General features: G+C 40.8%; 1 protein-coding gene across 1 annotated transcript; it reads left to right on the forward strand.

Moving 5' to 3' along the window:
- The first annotated feature begins 579 nt into the window (after positions 1-579).
- On the forward strand, positions 580-18,447 carry LOC128740949 (protein RRP5 homolog). Its single transcript, XM_053836526.1, has 5 exons — positions 580-789; positions 861-3,160; positions 3,223-3,917; positions 16,821-17,996; positions 18,059-18,447. Exons 1-5 carry the CDS (start codon positions 700-702, stop codon positions 18,406-18,408), a joined length of 4,611 nt encoding a protein of 1,536 aa, XP_053692501.1. The 5' UTR covers positions 580-699; the 3' UTR covers positions 18,409-18,447.
- Positions 18,448-19,458: the final 1,011 nt, after the last annotated feature.

Here is a 19,458-nt window from a genome sequence, read left to right on the forward strand (position 1 = left end):
CTGAAATTAAAAAAAGGGATTTTTGCAAAAATTTTGGTCGTTTAAGCCTAGTATCGACCTGAAAAGAAATGGGCAAAAAGATAGGCCAAGAAATGCTGAAGAAAAGATTTTCCGTTTGCGATTTCTCTACCAGTATGCACCTCACAAGAAATATTGTTTTACTCTCAGATGGCGCAGTTTTACATGCCAGTGAATTGAAACGTCACTTTTCCGTACGGAATAATATCCGGCGCAATTATTACCACAAGAAAAAATGACAGATAATTGCTTGCCTTGCAGTTGTCAAAATTTCTTCGGTAAATACCAGGATTTTTTCTTGAGCTATTTTCTTTTCAGCTGGATACTAGGCTTTATGTCCAATTTTATGCCCGGGAACAGTTCTCAGTTGAGAACAAGGAGAAACAAACATGGGGTTACGTCTTTCTGTTGGTTCACTTTAGAATTTCCATAAAAATGTTAAAAACGTCACCCTTGCCATAAAAAATGTCAAAATGCGTGCATCGGTCAACGTTGGTAAACAAAACTCACATGTGCTGTGCATAGTTCTGTGGGCGCTTTATAAGGGAAACACGTTTTGAATTTTGTTTTAAATACTGGCAAATTAAAACACAGAAAGTGTATTGTTTAACTATAACAAACAAAAGCTCAGTGTTAATATTATAATTGTGGTAGACTTATTTACCGTTGAACTGTGAAACCATGGTTTATGTTGAACCATCATTTCCACGCGGCCGAAAAGCCGAAACTGACGAGGACAAGCAGCCGCGAAAGAAATTTAAAAAGAATATCGTTAGTTTCTAAACAAAATTTAACTGAACGATCTAAAATATAAATAATTGTATTGTATTTTATTTCTACAGGAATATGGAGCATCTACTACCAACGAAGAAAAACCGCAAAAACCTCGTCAGAAGGAACGCTTACAGCAGCGCCTGGAGCAAATCGAACAGGACAAAGAAGAGCTGGAGCACAGTGTCACCGCACCTGCTTTGAGCTTTGAAACAGTCCAGGTTGGTATGCTGGTAATGGGCTGTGTTTTTAAAGTTCAAAAAATGGAACTGACCATTTCACTGCCGGGTCGATTGTGCGGAACGGTTCCCCTGGTGGGAATATCCGAGATATACAACGACCGTTTGCGTTGCTTCATTGAGAAGGCCAACAGCACCGAAGAGGAGGTTCGCTGCCCGAGCTTGAACGAACTGTATCAACCCGGTGATTTGGTGTACGTAAAAATTAAGGCGAAACACGAGATGGACAAACGACTTGAGTTGACGCTAAACCCAAAGGATCTCCATAGCGAGTTTCACCGTGAACATCTGGTCGAAGGATCGATTTTGAGTGCCACTATTGAAGAGGAGGAAGATCACGGTTATCTGATGAATGTTGGCATTAAGAACGTTCGGGCATTTATTCCTACGGCTAATGTGTGCAAGAATAAGATGGAAATTGGTACGAATCTTTATTGTAAGGTGGAAAAACTAATAGGACAAACAAAGAGCTCATCTACGGTAATTTTGAAAGCTTTTAAACCAAATGAGCCACGTAAGTTAAAAGTTGAAAGTACCAATATCGATGCGCTTGTACCTGGATCCGTGGTGACATTTACGGTGGAAACGATCCTTCCCAACGGATTACAGGGAACGTTATTCGACGATACTGTTCCAGCTTTCGTCAATGAAAATATGCTAGAAAAGCCACTGTCAAAGCTGACCAACTACACGCTCTTCCGTCAGGTTCAGGCACGCGTTCTGTACGTGATGCCACTGAGTAAGCATATTTTTCTTACATTGGCAAATTATGATGGAAACAAAGCCCTGGTGAGAAATCCGGTGGAACCCGGAACTGTTATTGCTGATGCTAAAATAATTAGCAAAAGTCCCAAGGGAGTTTGGTTTCAGATTGCCAAGAAATATAAAGGTTTGCTTCCGAGGCATATCATAAGAAGCAAGTATCAGCAAAATTACGACGAGAGTACAGTAATGGCCAAGTATCAGGTCAATTCCCTTCATAAGGTGCGTGTTATTCGTTATGAAGCTCTCGATCGTACCATTATTGTAACTGATGATGAAAAGTCCTTGGACATGAAGTATTTTACCGTCGGCGATCTGACGGTCGGCGAAATTTACGATTGTCGAATCGTCAAGGAGTTGGACAACAATCGAGGTTTCACTGTCTCGGCGGGCAACGTGAAAGGATTGCTAACGTCGTTCAATTTTGAACCTCGCACAACGCTGGCAGTAAATCGAACCGTCAAACTTCGTTTGATTTCCCTGGAAGAGGACCGAAGGTTGGCTCATTTTTCGAATCGTTCAGATTACATGAAGAAATCCGCCAAGTTGCTAACGGATAGGGAGAACATCGTTGTGGGCCGATCCTATTTGGGAACCGTCATTAAAGAACAGGAGAAATACTTTGTAGTCTCGTTTTGCAACAGGATAACCGGAATTATGTTCAAATTTTGTCGTGAAATAGCGCAAGACGTGGAGCAAATTGATCGCCTCAAACTGGGATCTTCTGCGTTGTTTAATGTGCACGAAGTGACGGAGAATGGTCAAAAAATTACACTCTCGATTCCGCTCACGGCTGGCAAGGAAAAACTAGGTCACACTGCACTTGCAACCGTAACTGGTGTTTACGCTACCGGAGCGGACGTTTATCTTGTGAAGGAAAACGAAACTGGTGTGATTCCACCGGAGACGTACTCGGATTTTCCCGAACACAATGCCATCTTCCAGAGCGTATTGCGCGAGGGTGATAAATTGACAGTGGTCAACATCAAGGAAAACGTTTACAGCTGTCGAGACGTACATTACTTCCGGCACAAACCAACACAGGTTAAGCAGGTGAAGCTTGGTCAGGTACTAAGAGCTTACTGTCTGGGATCCAACGCTCAGGAAAGGAAAGTATCGTTTCAGCTGGCATTGAAGGATTACCCGCGCCAGGTCAGGCTGCGTAGGAAGGAATTTTCTAGCGATCCTGAAGGGGTGCTGATTGAACATGGGCAGGTCGTGTTGGTGAAAGTGGTCAAGCGAATTCCGAAAGACGACGGAGTGTTGCTGTATGTTTCGGCCAAACTGCAGGATGTCTGCTTACAGGGTGTGGATGAGGTGTTACGGTTTATGCGGTTGTATCTGTCGGAGGTCCAAGGGCTGTTGGATAGGTGAGTTTTCAATTGTCCTCAAGCTCTATGCCTTTATCTAAATATGATTTATTTCATTTCAGATTCAAGTCACAAGATAAGCCATTCAGCAGATACAGCATTGGTCAGATTGTGACTTGCGTAGTGGAGAGTTTCGTTGAGGATTCCGATAGTAAATCAATAATCGTACGACTGGGTGAGAACGATGATGCTCTCAGCGCTGTTAAGGGAATTGCTAACGTGGATGGTACGGACTGCAGCGTAGGTGATCAACTGAAGGGTCGCGTTGTTTGGGTGGACGTTGAGCGACAGCTTGTTCACGTTTGTGTGACGAAGAAATATCTCAAACACGTGGAGGACATGGAATCGTGGGAACCAACTGACGGGTTCCTGAATGCTGACAACCCGAGAGAATTCATCAGTCTATTTAGCAACAACTACGTAACGGTGGGCTGCTTGCGTAAAGTGGATTGTCCGCTAGTGATCGTTCCGGTGAAATGCCACTATAACGACTTTGAGCCGATTCGAGTGACGAAAAAGACACAAGCAGTGCTATTGGAAACCTCGAAGGATTTTGTGTATGGTTTGATCGATGAATCTTTCCAAAAGTATAAGGATTTGAAGGCATCGCCAGAGGCGCGCGTTCGTCCAGAGTCAACCAAAGACTGCTGGTTGCCAGATGACTATGAGGAACCAATTCTGGAGGAAAGTGACGACGAAAAGGACAAAACAGACGGAGCCAAAGCTGATAGCAATAGCGATTCTGGCATCGATAAAGGTATGTTGTAGTAGCCTTTCGATTTAGTTGATTCTAGTACGGTACCGATTTGTTGTCGCTTGCATATGGTTTAAAATTGTGATTTAATACGCGTATCAAATTCGTGTTCGTTGTGATTCGAGACGCTTACAAGCTATTAACTGAGCGAAGTACATACAATACAAGCGATATCGTACTAAAATCCTTTTGAAGCACTGAACTTGTTACATGTATATTTAAATCGTTTATCGTAATAAATTTTCAGGGGTACATAAGTCAGACCGGACCAAGTCACCAAGTTTAAAGAAATGAGTTGATGACAGTTGTAAACGATCAACAATTTTCTAAGCTACATTTTACTCTAATCAGATTTCATTAATGTTGCAAATAGCCAAAGCTATGAGATGATTTCCAACGATTAATAGCAAACAATACAGAGCAGCAAACTTTGAATTTGTTTTTCTCTACTTGGTTTACTCTGACTTAACATCGACCATACAGCTTGAACTGAACAAACATAGCTTTGTGTTTTGTACCAGAACTAAAGTTGGTTATTTATAGCTATTGTTTTGGGTTTCTCTGCACTACCTTTACTGCCCATATGTGCAAAAAAGTGCAAATGCGAAAAACCCTGTTGAAACCACGATTTTACCATCGATCACAGTCAAGTGATTTGTTGTAGTAGATAACAAACAATCACTAACAAAGCTTCGTTGCTTTGGTTGCTGTTCATAAAACCAACGCTACGAGAAGAAGCTGCAAACTTTCTACGTCACAGAGCACCATGTCATCTCCTGCCCTGCACAGCAAAAGCTTTTACTATACTTCGCCTACTGTTTGTCGTATTTTTTTCACCATGTCTTTAGCTACCATGGTTGAAGCCGCTACAATTTTGACGTAGGACTACGTCTTACGGGAAGGTTTAGAATAGGGTGTCATTCCAAAAAATCGAAAAGTGCGAGGTGCGAGCATCACGAAAAATGAAAGGTTTTGAGCGCTAAAAGCTTAGCGGTTTCCAGATCAATTTTAAATATTTCTACGCCAATCGATCGGAAAATCTTCTACGCATCCACACCGGTAATGAAACCTATTCATTTCAAAGTACTATCCAACACAAATTATTAAAAATATCAGCGTTTTTTATGTCACACAACGCAAAATTAGTGTGTTGACTATCATGCGTGGTCAATCAAAGTGAGCTGAAATCTATTTAAATGCTTTTATTTCATTAAACCATTACTTTCCTACGTTTTTTCGTGCGACGAAGAAGAAAATGTCGGCTAATTGTTTCAATTTCCGTCATTCATAAAATGAAAATAACTCACGCAACGCATTGTCGTTATTCTGCAGCCGGGAAACTTGCATGACCAGCAGAAATTTTTGCAGAATAATATTGGCCATGCCGTCCTACCCAAGTAACCATAAGCATTAACCCAAAACCGTATATTGGAAATAATTCTGCATCCCTAGGGCCAAACTTTTGTATATCAGCAATCTTAATGCTTATAAAACGTATATTAACATTGTTGATGCATAGAAGCATTAACGTAAATCAGCATTAAAGAAAGCATTTAGTCAATTGTATTAAAACGAGCTGTAAGTGTTGATAAACAGCCTGTACTTGACTTCTTATTTTGCTATTCTACGGCCACTATTCGTGCCCTCTTCCACCTACCGGATGCTGCTTTTTTTACCCTATTGGTAATGCAGGACAAGTAGCCATGATATGAGAGGGAATGTCATCAAGATTTAAATACGACTAATTTCAACTCACTCAATCACGTCCGCTATGGTTTAGATAGCAAAGGGGCAAGAGAACGAATGAGGTTGCATGACTAACTCCCCAGTTCTCGAGCCCTGTTTAGGAGGTAACATTATTCAGCATTTCAAAAAATGGTTCTGTTTATTCTGCTCCTCTTGAGATGCTGCCAAAAAAATCGCTTGCTTAAAAAATGAACGTGAGAAAATACTTTTTTAGTTTTTGAAACCCCGGTCGAATCTATTTTTATTTTCCATAACTAGCAAACAATATGCCGTCAATACTTTTTCGATACGTCGATAATATAGACTAAATGACGTTTCGATTAAGCCTCAAACAAACACGAATAATGCTTATTAAATGCTTGTGGCGTAGCATTTTAATAACCCGCTATTTCGCCCTTTTAGCATTCTTCTTCTTCTTCTCTCTGGTTAGAGCTGACTGCTGTCTGCTCCGGTGTTGGCCCAGTATCTCCGACTATATGGCCAGCAATATTTTTCCCAACGTTTGAGTGACGACTAGTCGTTCATCCTTTCGAATTTCGTTTTGATCACATCATAACATTGATTTGCTTCACGAATTCAGCTACTTCTTGATATAGTTCTATATTCTTTGAATTGTACAGGTCCGTAAGATTGGAAAACTTTTTCCCGAAGTGTGTTTTGTTTCTGAGTAGACAGTGCTTCTTGCAGTGAAAAATTACGTGTTCAGAGGTATCAGGGACACCGCAGGATTCGCAGTTTTCCTCGTCGATGATTTTCATTTTCGCTAGCCAAAAATTGGAAAAGTCGTGGCCAGTCATTAATCGATTTGTTAGTCGAATGTCTCGTCCAGCCATTTGTTTTCGGTAATACCACGGCTCTGTCGAAAACTCTGGGCACACTTTGTGGAAACGTTTACCTTTTTCGGCCGAGTATTCTTGATACCAATTGTTGGAACTTTCTTCGGTTAGTGTTTTAAAACGATACAGTGCATCTTTAAAAAATATTCTGTTACCGTAGGTTGGTGCTTCGTTGGAAAGTCCAGATTTAGCCAGTCGATCCGCGATGTCATTACCTTCGACTCCTACGTGGCTTGGAATCCATTGGATAGCAACCCCGAATTGGTCAGCAATTTGTAAAATTTCTATCACTATTTCCGGACCCACTTGTTCTTCTTTCGCGTCTTTCAGCATAATACAAGCCGATTTCGAATCCGTGTACACCACGCAATTTTGTAAATTTATCGCCTGAACAAAGGATAACGCCTTTCTGATCGCTGTTATTTCCGCAGCTGTAATGCTGCTCTCCTGTTCCAGCCTGTAGCAGTATCTTCCTTTACAGCACTCAAGGTAAATACCTATAGCACATTTTTCGCCCTCCTTCGATGCATCGGTAAAAATGCGCTTTCTTTCTCGGAATTTGTTGTTCATGGTAAAGAGTACTAGTTGTTTCAATTTGAAAGGGTTTGTTTCATTTTTGGCTGTCGTTAGCCCATCTAGGGAAGGATATATATCCACTGCAATCGTTTGGAGCTTTATGGTTTGCATGATGTCGTTGAAAATGTCTTTATTTTTCAGGTACATCTTTTCCAGGTAACTGTATTTTTCTAGGTCCGAAGTGTCCTGGTTTCTTAGTTCTCTGAGTTGAACGGCAATAATATCGTTTCGGCTGAAAGATCTGGCGATTTCTTTGTTGGCTACATAGTCTTGTCTGAGATGCAAAGGATGTTGCCCGGCTAAGACCGTTAGGGCGTTGAGAGGAGTTGTTTTAGTGCAGCCAGTTACTTTTCGCAAGCACTGGTTGTTTACAACTTCCAGCTTTTTCCGATTTGTTTTACTGGCATTGTTCTGTATTGTACATCCATATTCTAGTATACTCCTCACTAAGGCTTTGTAGATGTTGGTCATTGTTTGCGGGTGTGAGCCATTTTTAATTCCACTAATTATCTTCAGCATGTTGAGTCTTTCATTTACTTTTTTCGCGACCTCTCTGGTGTTTGCCCCAAAGCATAAGAAACTGTCTATATACACACCCAGATGACGGTGTGCTCTCACGGTTTCCAGTTGGATTCCATTTATCCGAACGGTTAGCTGATTGTTCCCTTTCTGGAATATAATTCCTTTCGTTTTTTCTGCATTTATGGTGAAGTTTAACGCTGTTGCTGTCTCCACAAAAATGTTCATATAATTTTGCGCTGTGTCATTCAGACCTTCGAATGTTTTACCTTTTACCAGGATGCCAAAGTCATCAGCGTATTGTACTAGTACGACGTCATCGTTGTCAATTTTATGCAAAGCGAGGGTGTAGAGATTGAAAAGTGTTGGTGACAGGATATCCCCTTGAGGTAGCCCGTTGTTCACTGTCCTTGAGATAGTCGCACCGCGGATTTGCAGGTTCAACCGTCTGTTTTGTAGGAAATTTGCTATCCATGTATTTATTTCTCCAGGCACACGCATATCAGTGAGCGTGTCAATTAATATATCCGTTTTTACTGCATTGAAAGCGTTGCTCAAGTCAACACAAATTAATGCCACCTTCATATTAAGCCGTTTATGTTTTTTAATAGTGTTGACTACGAATTGAAGACACGTGTTGGTTGACAGTCCTTTCCTGAATCCGAATGATGTTGCTGGTAGGAGGTTTTTTTCTTCAATGCACTTTTGGAGTCTCTCTAGAACAGCTGTGTTGATTACTTTGGTTATCGTGGGCACTAAGCTAATTGGTCGCTTTCCTGACGGTGTAGTCTGATCCCTTCCAGGTTTCGGGATAGCCACAATCCGTATCGATTTTAAATCGTCGTCCGGGTAACCTCTTATCCACATTTCGTTTACGTTTCTTAAGATATTGTCGACTACTATTGGATTTAGCTTCCTCAGCATTTCATAAGTAATCCGGTCGTCTCCTGGCGCTGATGGTTTTGATTTACTAGCAAGTATTCTATTCCATTTATCTTTATCTATTAAATCGCCTGTAAACCACGGCATTGCTCTCAGACCCTGCTGGGGATCATGTGGTCCGAAATGTGCATCGAGGAACTCTTCTGCAGCCTTCTTATCGTCGTACATCACGTTGTTTTCTTTTTTTCGAACTCGTTTTCCTGTTAGTTTGCCTACTTTTTCCCAGAGTTCCTTGGAACTAGTGAAAGGATTTATTTCATCTTGGAATTCGATTAGCTTGTTTTTGATTTCTTCTCTTTTAGCTCTCTGGAACATCGCTGAACTTTTTTTGAATTCAATTAGGTTCGTTACACTTGATAATTTGTTGAAGTTCCTTCTTGCTTCCGTTTTTTTCACCCAGGCTTCTTCTACCTCATTTGTCCACCAATGTTTAGGTACTTTGGTGTCCTTTTGCCTATTAGTTTTATAAGCTTTTTTTACCACTGGAATAAGGTCTTTTACTGTTTTAACTACTCTAGGATCAATTTTTGCCATTGCCTCACAGATTTTCTTCTTGTTATAAAAATATTTATTTTTTTCCGGTTCATTGCATCCTAGTGTGGTTTCGATGACCATATGATGGGAGCCTATACTGAAATCTCGTACGATCCATTGTATATCGGTGTATAATTCCGAGGTACATAGCGTGATATCGATGGCCGAAGGTTTCTTATTTAACTGTGCGGGAATAAACGTGTTGGAACCGTCATTTACTATTAGCAGTTTGCTGTTGTTAATCGTTTCTATCAGAATGGTCCCCTTTCGGTCACATTTTTCGTTGCCCCACGCGTAGTGATGCGCGTTGACATCTCCGGCGAGCAGTACCTTTTTATATTGGTCTAAAGAGCTAATAATTTTACTTATGTCATCCTCGAACACATTTGCCGGTATATCGGGGCTAATATATATAGATACTACCGCAATATCAAGATGACATACATTGATACCGCATACTTGAGTCCACTCTGACGTAGCTGGCAACTGAATTGCCAGGTAGTTGTACTCGTTCTGCAGCATTATAGCTGCTCCTCCATAGCTATCATTTCGCGAATTCGAGATGAGATGGTAGCGTGGAAGTTTGTATCTGGAGCTTTGTTCGAAACTATATTTTGTCCATGTTTCCGATAGTATAACGATTTCGTAGCCTCCTTCGATGAGGACTCTGTTTAATTCAGCTTTGTGTTTCTCTAAGCTTTGTATGTTACATTGCATTACTTTTAACGGTTTGAATTTTAATGTAGGCGATTGTTGATAACTTTCTAAGCTACTTGTAAACGATTTTTATATAAATTTTTTTTTTTTTGATTTTTTTTTTTTTTTTTTTTTAAATTATGGTTTGATTTAGTTGAAAATGTTTTTGCACGCTTCGCTTCAATAATTCTTTGGTTTCAGCGTTGATATTTTCGTCACTGATAATCTCTGTATAGAAGCACATCGCTCTATTTTGATATTGGTTCGATATATTTAACTCTATTTTCTGGCTGGTTTCCCGCATCATACTATTCCATTTCTCTGCCTCATGAACTGTGTGTTGGTTGTGTAAAGCTGTTCCTTTTGTTTCCTGTTCTTTCGATACCTTGTTCGTTTGCGCTCCTGATGCTCCTGGTTCCTCGTTCGTTGTAAGTTCTGTTATTTCTGGTCTCTTCCGCTTATGCTGCTGCTGTTGCTGCGTCTTTGATTTTTCTGTGTACTGCTTGACACCGGGTGTAACAGGGGTTCTCGGATAATTGGTTTGCTGCCATTGTGCAGCCAGATTACTGCTTTTCTGTAATGTCTCTGCCAGCGTTGGCATATCTTGCAACGAGTTGAGAGGTTCGAACACATTACTGGATGTGAAGCTGACCATGTCTCGAGCTTCGACGAATGTATAATTTTTCTTTGCCATTATGGATTTAATTTGTTCTTGACGCAGGCGCTCTGGGCAATCAATACTTCCCGTCTCATGTGATTTTTTACAGTGTAGGCATTTGCTGCGAAGCAAACAGTTTTCATAGTTCTCGTCCTCGTGGCGTTCGCCGCACTTTTGACATCTACGGTGGCTCTTACAGTATTCTGTTTTATGATTGTAACGTAAACATTTTTGGCAAAATAGTAACTTTTGCACGAATGGCTGTACTTTGCTTTGACAGCAGAACAGTCGCACTTTCTCGGGGAGACGGCTTGCTCGAAAGGTGACGGATATTCTGGTTGAAGGTTGTTTTTCCCGGTTTACATAACGATTTAGACGGTAGACGCTTACCACAGGAACCTCGCTTTGTAGTTCGTTTCGAATTTCTTCTGTTGTGATGTTAATCGGGATACCAGAGATTACTCCCGTTATGCAGACCACGTGTTTTGGAATGTATGCTATATACGTATCATCTTTATTGTTGATAGTATCAATAATCGAATTTGCTCTGTAGTAGCTATTCAGTACTACCATTATCTTATTCCTGCCGACTTGTCTCATATCGATTATATGGTTTTTATACGCTGGAAAACCGCGCAGCTTTGAGCCCAAAGAGAATTTGTTTATTCTTCCATTTTGTTGAGTGTCTCTCAATTCTACATACACTCGGTATGGCGCTTCGTCTTGGATTGTGTATTCGAATTTCTCTCTCTGATGACTGTTCGGCCTGCTGACTTCGTTGTTTGTTCCGCCAGGATCCGGCGGGTCTTCCACTTCCATTCTAACCTCACTTTTCAACCAAAAAGGTTTCTGCTTTCGCTTTTTTTCGATAAACTAGCACTTTAACTAGATCTTTGATCTTTCAACACCCTTTATGCACTCAATGACTCTCACTTTTCTGTTCGCACTCAAATACAGCCACTATGTAGTTTAAAATCGCGACAATTTCGAAAATCAACCGACACGTGTGACTAACTTTTTGAGAATGGAGTTCCATATCAGACGTAATTTTCTATTTACTAGTCGCCCCCTTTTAGCATTATATGAGTTCTACAGAAGTATATAAGGAAAAATAAGCTTTTGATCATAGTTCTGTATGCTTATACAATGTTGTCAAAGGACTAGTGTTTAGTGCTTACTGGTTACTTGAGATACACAAAAACATACCGGCTAATTTCGTAAACGTTGTGATTTTTAGTTCAGACGATGAAAAATGTTATTGGACGGATTTTAAAATGGTACCACGAATTTAAGAAATAAAGTCAGTTCCGCAATTTCTATAAAATGCTTTAATAATCACTTTTTAGTGAATTCAAAGTGCACGGATCGGAAGGTAAGTGTCTTTGAGTCAAATCAACACAAGAACTTTTGGAAGAATATTCATTATATCCATCCAAGAAATGATGAAAATTAGAGTGGCTTTACTTACTACGACGGGAATTAGAAATAAACCCTACTATTGAAAAATTAAAAAAATGATGAAGCAATGTCCAACTGGAAATCCTCGCTTTTCTTGATTGGTTGGAAGATTCTTCGTCTCAACAAGATTTCTTAACACCGCGATTTAACCTAAACCATTTTCATGTCCTAGCTTGGGAAATACGCCAAAAAGAGTGACAAAGCCCCCTCGTGGCTAGAAAATTTACGGTTTCAGAAAGAATGCAACAGGCTCTGAAACATACCCAAATTTGATGTAGAAAGGAGGGCCTTAGCATTAATCCGGCAAAAGTCGTAATCGTCCCATTCACAAAGAGGAGGAAACTCAACTTCAGGCTTCAGCCTCTCAAGCATGAAGACAGAGAAATCCAATTTAATGAACAGGTCAAATTTCTATGATTGGTCCTAGATGTTAATAAGCTTAACTGGAATGCACATCTCGACGCCGTGATAAGCAAGGCAGTCAGTGCATTATGGTTGTGCCCGACCCGTTGGTAGAAAATTGAACGGAGATTGGATGAATCCGCAGGATAACTATGATACTCCCTACAAGGTGTGTGAAACTTGACGCTCCGATTGGGAGAGCGGACTTCCTATGGTTCGTGAAAGCTCAACGATATTTTTCACGGATGGCTCAAAAATTGGTTTAAAAACTGGTGCTGGAATCTATGGCCCTGGAACAAAAATATCTGTGGCTATGGGACTATGGCCAACTGTGTTTCAGGCGGAGATCTTTGCAATAATTGAATGTGTGAATGTTTGCTTGAGAAGAAGATATATCGAAAATAGTCTGGGATTGCATACTTTCATTACGGCAGCTATGCCAAATCAATACAGCAAATCTAAACTGGGTTTCAGGGCACTGCGGCATTGAAGGCAATGAAATAGCAGACGAGTTAGTAAAAGTGGGCTCCAATTCGGAATTCATCGGTCCGGAGCCTTTTTGCGGTATATCAAAATGCACAATCAAAATGGAACTGGGAAGAACAAAAGATGACGGCCAGTTAGAGGTTGTAACCAGACAAAAAGATTCATTAATCCAAACGTAAAAACCACTAAAAAGCTCATAGAGCTTAACAAGAGAGCTCTGTGCACATTTACCGGCCTAGTAACAGGGCACTGTCCGAGTAGATATCATCATGGGTCGGGTTGAAAATGATATCTGTCGCTTCTGCAATCTTGAAAGCGAAATGTCGGAGCACCTGCTTTGCAGTTGTAGTGCGCTTTGCATGAGCAGAGCTAAATTTCTTGACAAGAGATGCTTATCTCCTAGTGACATTTGGTCTGCTAATCCCGGGAAGATTATCGGTTTCATAAACCATATTATACCTGGCTACGAACGCGCAGGAGCAAATGCCTAGTTATAAAATGGCAATTGGCTTGCATGGCACGTACAGTAAACAGGGATATACTACGAAAGTTCAAATTAATGGACAAAGTAGTCAAATCCCCCAACAAAAAAAAGTATGTGTACCTGGAGATTCGAATAATTACATGCATGAATACATGCTACTATCACTACAATGAGACTTCGTAGTCTTGCGTCACCTTCACCGCGGTCGTGTCTTGTACAAAATCCCTCTGATTTTTTCTTTAATATTGAGAGGTTTTTGAATGCAGTTGCGACGCCAGTGACTCTTTCGGGACTGGAGATAATTCCGAAGATGAATTTCTAGTGATTCAGTACTAAAGGGTGATGAAGAGTTGTTGTTGTTAGGTGGCTTACCGTCCTAGTATAAAGCTTGTTGAATAAATTTTCTCTAATTTACTCAGTTGGGGGCTACTGCTCTCCAATTCCGATCTTCTCCCTTCACCTGGTCTGGCCCTCTTGCTCGCTGCGCTCCTGGGCGTCTTGTTCTTTTCGGATTTGAGGCAAACAGGGCAAGGTAGTTATCCAGTTTTCTTAGAACATGCCCTGCCCATCCGTTCAGTTTTAACCACCTTTTGGATACTGGATTTGCCATAGAACTGGGTTCATGGTTCATCCTTCGCCTCCATACTGCATTGTTCTGTACACCGCCAAAGATCGTTCTTAGCACTCGATTTTCGAAAACTCCGAGCACTCGTAAGTCCTTCTCGAGCATTGTACATGTTTCATACCCATAGAGAACAACCGGTCTAATGAGCGTCTTGTACAGGGTACCCTTTGTACAGGTCTGCTCGACCGCAATTGCTCGTGAAGCCCATAGTAAGCACGACTTCCGCTAACAATATGCCTCCGAATCTCACGGCTGGTGTCATTGTCCGTCGATACCAGTGAGCCAAGGTAAATTAATTCGTCAATTACCTCAAACTCATCGCCGTCGATCATTTTCATTATACTATACTACTATTCAAGCACTTTGTTTTAGACTTATTTACCTTTGACACAATCAATCAGATGGCAATTTGTAGGCAGCATTGAGAACTGTGCGCGCTGGATAGTGCTGTTGCTGTTCCGTATTCCAAATTCTAACAATTAGCCAGTGCATGCAAACGGTCACCTTTTCTAGTCTGATTTTAATAATCGCCGCTTCGATGCCATCTTTCCCAGGCAATTTTTATCCCGTTTCTACAAAAACATCATGCAGATGGACAATACGTGTTTTGTCCGGATAGAACATCATCGCATTACGCCAAAAAACACAATCGTGAATATTCGATCCCATTTTTATTCAAAAACCACGACCCGAAAACTCTGTCTCAGTGCGCCCAATCGAAGATTTCTTCGGAATTTTGAGTTCCTTGATGTACAAAAATAACTGGAGAGCCATGAATTGCAAACAGTTGATTGGTAGAATCAAGAGATACATTCGTAAAGTTGACTTGACGGCCGTACAAAGTTCCTGTTTCGACGTCAAACGAAAGCTTCGCCAAACAACCGATTACAGACCGTTTTCTCTAATTTTTTTTTTGCTCTCTTGCAAGTTGAGAGATAGGAAGTTGCACGTCCAGAATTTCCAATCCATAATCCTTTTTCGTCGCGTGGGTCTATTCCGATTGTTCCAGTCCGAATTTCCTTGTTTATGACATGAGCTATTACTCGCAATAAATTCCTCCGACGTTAATTTATTATAGTCAAATCAAAGTTTGCTGCGGAGACTGTATAGTTTTGCACCGTACAGTACAGACCCACCCCATCCAGTGAGTAGGGTGACCATGCTTGCTTCTTGAGATTTGCACCATCCTTGTTGCTTTTTGGTCCATATTTTGGCGCCGAGTGCTGCTGGGGCGTTCATTTTTCAATGCCGTCGTATTTCTTGAATGACTGTAACTTCGCAACTTCAGCATGTCGGTTCAAGTGATAGTCCTGATCCCGTCCTCCCTCTGATACAATGCAACGACGATACACATCAGTTTACTTTCATTCCTTCTTCAACGGAAAACATTGAAAGCCTTAAATCCAAGCTCAGTTATTTTAAGATACCATAAGGTCGCCATTCACCGCTCAGCTCCACTTTCCGCTCATTTCAAACAAAAACTGCTTATATCTTTTTAAAATGGTTCATCATTCTAAAAACTATTGACAAACAATAATTTTGTATTTTCAATGATACGAATTAAACATAAATGTCCACTATATTCATAAAAACTCATTTCCAAAATAAATAATCTTTATAGCGAAAAGCGAAAAATGCTATTTTGATCGCGTTTTTATTAAGGCCAAGTGCAAATGACTAAATGAATTATTAGCTCAAGTGAACTTGTTGCTTTGGTTATTTAGAAACTATTCTTCTACATAACACGAAATAAGTCAACAGTATTTATATTAGCGTTCTATTCTGCTATAAATGCCAAACCCAAAACACGGGGTCAAAACGCGGGTTTTATTTATTTGGCAACAGTAAAAAATATGAGCGGTAAATGGCACCCATATGGGCGGTGAATGGATCATCATATTTCAAGTGAGCGGTAAAAGGGGTCATGAAATTGCATTACTTTTTTTTAAAGGCATTATTATGAAATATTTAGAAACCAAGTAAATTTTTCTTGTAAACACAATTGTTTTATGTATCTTATGACGCAAATTAGGTTTCGATGGACCACAATTTAGATTTGCAATGGACAAACTAAGCTAGAATCGTTTTTAAATGAGCGGTAGATGGCGACTATACGGTACACTGATTGGTTTGATATCTGTTCACTACTAATTTTCTCATTGCGTCGCATGGATTTCGTTGCATTCGTTTTTGAATGATTTTTCGGTTTTCAAGTTTGACAATACCTTTTCATTTTCTTGTAGGACGACCGACAAGTTTTACTATCAAGCTGCTTCAATCGCTCGATTGCGCAATCTGTTACTTTACTTTTTCGGCAACAGGTCAATTATCCAATACAGCATATGACCCCAGGTCTTGGGTTGTAATTCCCCATCCAGTCCCTTTTAATACTTGGTATGTCCAGCCCACTGGCACTGTAGTGAGGTATTTCGCCTGATTCGCAGATTTGTACACTAGATGAAAATTCATGGTGCATTCGCCTGGGCCATGCCCCATCTTTTATTTTACCGCTTCAACTTAATCGCAAGATTTTACGCTCAAAAACACCAAGGGCACGCCGATCGATCCTCTTTATGATCCAGTTGTAGAGCGCCATTGAAGGAATTTGTCTCTTAGAGCGACTGAGAATTTGTTGATCACTTCTAAAGCATTCCCATAACCGCATCAAGACCTGATAGATATCGATGTATTGCATAATTAAAGAATACTGTTTTAACTTGACTCCTTTTTTACCTCGCCCAAGGTTAGTGGATCCCTAATTCATTGTGCATAAAATTACATAATACTTATTCAGAGTTAAAGTAAATACAAATCTAAAAGCTAAATTTTTTTGTTATTTGCTATCGGAATTTGGTCGATTGCCACCCTTACAGAAATTTATAAACAATCTACCCAACCCAATACCTAAATATAATTATATTTATTTCATATCCATATTTTTCAGACGGTGAAACCCAACCAAAACAGGTAGAAAAACCAGCTAAAAAATCTACGAAAAAGCAAAAGAAAGCGAAGGTGGAAAAACTTTCCAAAGTGAAAACCGTCGAAACCGCCCCAGGGAAAATTCTCAAACTAAACAAGAAAACAAAAAAATCGGCTGCCAAGAAGTTAAGCCCCAAAATTCCGTTTGTTATCAGTCAACTAGATGGAGCCGACGATCAGTTTACGTTCAGTAAGAAAAGCAAACCTTCTAAGTCTGGCAAAGATCACAAAAAACAATCGAAGCCTTTTTTTGGCTCACGCCCGACTGCTAAAACTGACAAAATTCCAACCAGCAGTAATCAGTCGGGCCGGAAAAATACCGATTCCCACAAGGAACAATCGGAAAAAAGAGATAAACTTCAACCGCAGGCGCCACCAACCGAGTACAATAAAAAGCGTAACTCACAGGCCACCAAGCGCCCGTTTCCAGCACAAACAAACCGAGCCAATCGGGATTGTCTTCCGGGACCGGAAAACTTTTGGGGTGGCAGCGCGAAGCGCAATAACATCGACCAAAGTTCAAGTGACTCAAACGACGAGGATGACATTGTCGAACAGCAACCGAAAAAACGGCTCACCGGTAAGGAACGGTTCGAAGCCATGAAGCAGGAGGAGAAACGTATTCGCCAGATCGAGGAAGAACTGGCCGATGCTTCGGTGGATCCCCAAACACCGGACCAGTTCGATCGGTTGGTTCTTTCGCAGCCGAACAGCAGTCTGCTCTGGATTCGCTACATGGTGCACCATATGGAATCGGCCGAAACGGAGAAGGCGCGTGCCGTGGCACGCAGAGCTCTGCAAACTATCAACTTCCGTGAAGAGGGCGAGCGGTTGAACGTTTGGATTGCCTTGCTTAATCTTGAGCTTCGCTACGAAACGATTGAAAAGTTTAAAGAAGTCCTAGCCGAAGCTATCCAGTACAACGATTCCTACAAGGTGTATTCGCGTGTTGTTGAGGTTTTGATTGATTGTGGTAAAACCCAGGAGGTTCTCGAAATAATCGACATTCTGCAGAAGCGCTTCCGTAAGCAGTCGGAAATGTGGATTTTGATTGCTGATTGCTACTATAAGATAGGTCAAACGATGATGGTGAAACCGTTGCTCAGCAAAGCTCTCAAATCGTTGGAGAACAAAGAACGTAAGTTGTCACTCTTTACAGGTTGTAACAATAATACATGGATTTTTATGTCCCATCCACAGACATCCCATTGATAGTGAAGTTCGCTTTCCTGCACAACCGACATGGCGACCGGGACGAGGCGCACATTCTGTTCGAGCAGATTCTCACTTCGTATCCCAAGCGAACGGACATTTGGTCACAGTACGTGGACATGCTAGTTAAGGATGGTCTCATCGAGGCAGCCCGACAAACGCTGGATCGAGCCATTGCGCAGCGGTTGCCGATGCGTAACATGAAAACCCTCTACACCAAGTACGTTGCCTTCGAGGAAAAGCACGGTGATCGTACGTCGGTCCAACGGATCAAACAGACGGCGGCTGACTATGTTAAGCAGCAGCTCAGCGCGAACGGTGTGGAACGAAGAGATTAATTGGTTGTGGTTCGATGATTATCTTAATTTTTAATTATTGCTTGGAAAAATATAACAATATTATTTGTTAAACAATATCATAAAGTTTGATTGTAAACTCTTAAACTACGGTGTGAGGTACCATGGCGCCCTCCTTAGTATTTTTCCCCTTACTGCATCACGCGGGGCTCTGATGTGACTTGCTGAATAGGGGACCTTCAGTCTCGACGAGGATCCTGGACTTTACCGAACAGGACGATGACAGGGCTACGAAGTTCTCCCGTGTTGCGGATCTCCAATATAAAAATAGGCGATATAAGCTGTATTTCAGTGAGTGATACACATACAAAGAGGCCAGGAAACTGACCCTTCTTTTTGTTGACCAGTTACCGCGACACCCTATCGTGCAAAATAATTGGCAAGGCTCCATAAAGGGATTTCGTATAGTAAGATGGAGGATGCTTCCAGCCTCGCAATCACGTCACGTGACTATCATCCACGATTTACTAACTGCGGATCATCTAACAGCTATCTGCAATGAAATCCTAAAGTGCATTTTAAAACAAGATTCTTTAGCTCAGGAACTGCCAGCTCCTCGTTTGTGCCGAACGGAATGTGTTAAATGACTCGGTTCTTACTAGCAATACACAAAAGGTGGGGCGCCTGACCTTTCAGAAGAATGACTTGGTCTGGAAAAACGGAGTATTTGTAGGATGGTGAATCACAAAAATACCGGTCGATTAAGTTGAAAACTCTAGACTTTCGATGCAATTAAATTTAAAATTGGACTAGAAATTAGATTTGAAGTCGGACTTGTCATAGGACATTGAATTAAACTTGAATTTAGACTAATTTTGGCTTAAAGCTTTACTTTATGCTGGCCATTCAACATGATATTGAAAATAAGTTAGATTTGTATTTGAATTAATTTGATTTCGAAGCTTTACTTCAAACCGAACAAGGACACGAAATTTAGAAACTAAGTTTTACTAAACATTTGAATTGACATTTTTCGTTTATTCTCTCGCGGGTTTTACCCATTTTCTGTTCCGTTTTTTCTATTTTCGTCTC

Source organism: Sabethes cyaneus, chromosome 3 (genome assembly GCF_943734655.1).
Source record: "Sabethes cyaneus chromosome 3, idSabCyanKW18_F2, whole genome shotgun sequence".
NCBI lineage: Eukaryota > Metazoa > Arthropoda > Insecta > Diptera > Culicidae > Sabethes > Sabethes cyaneus.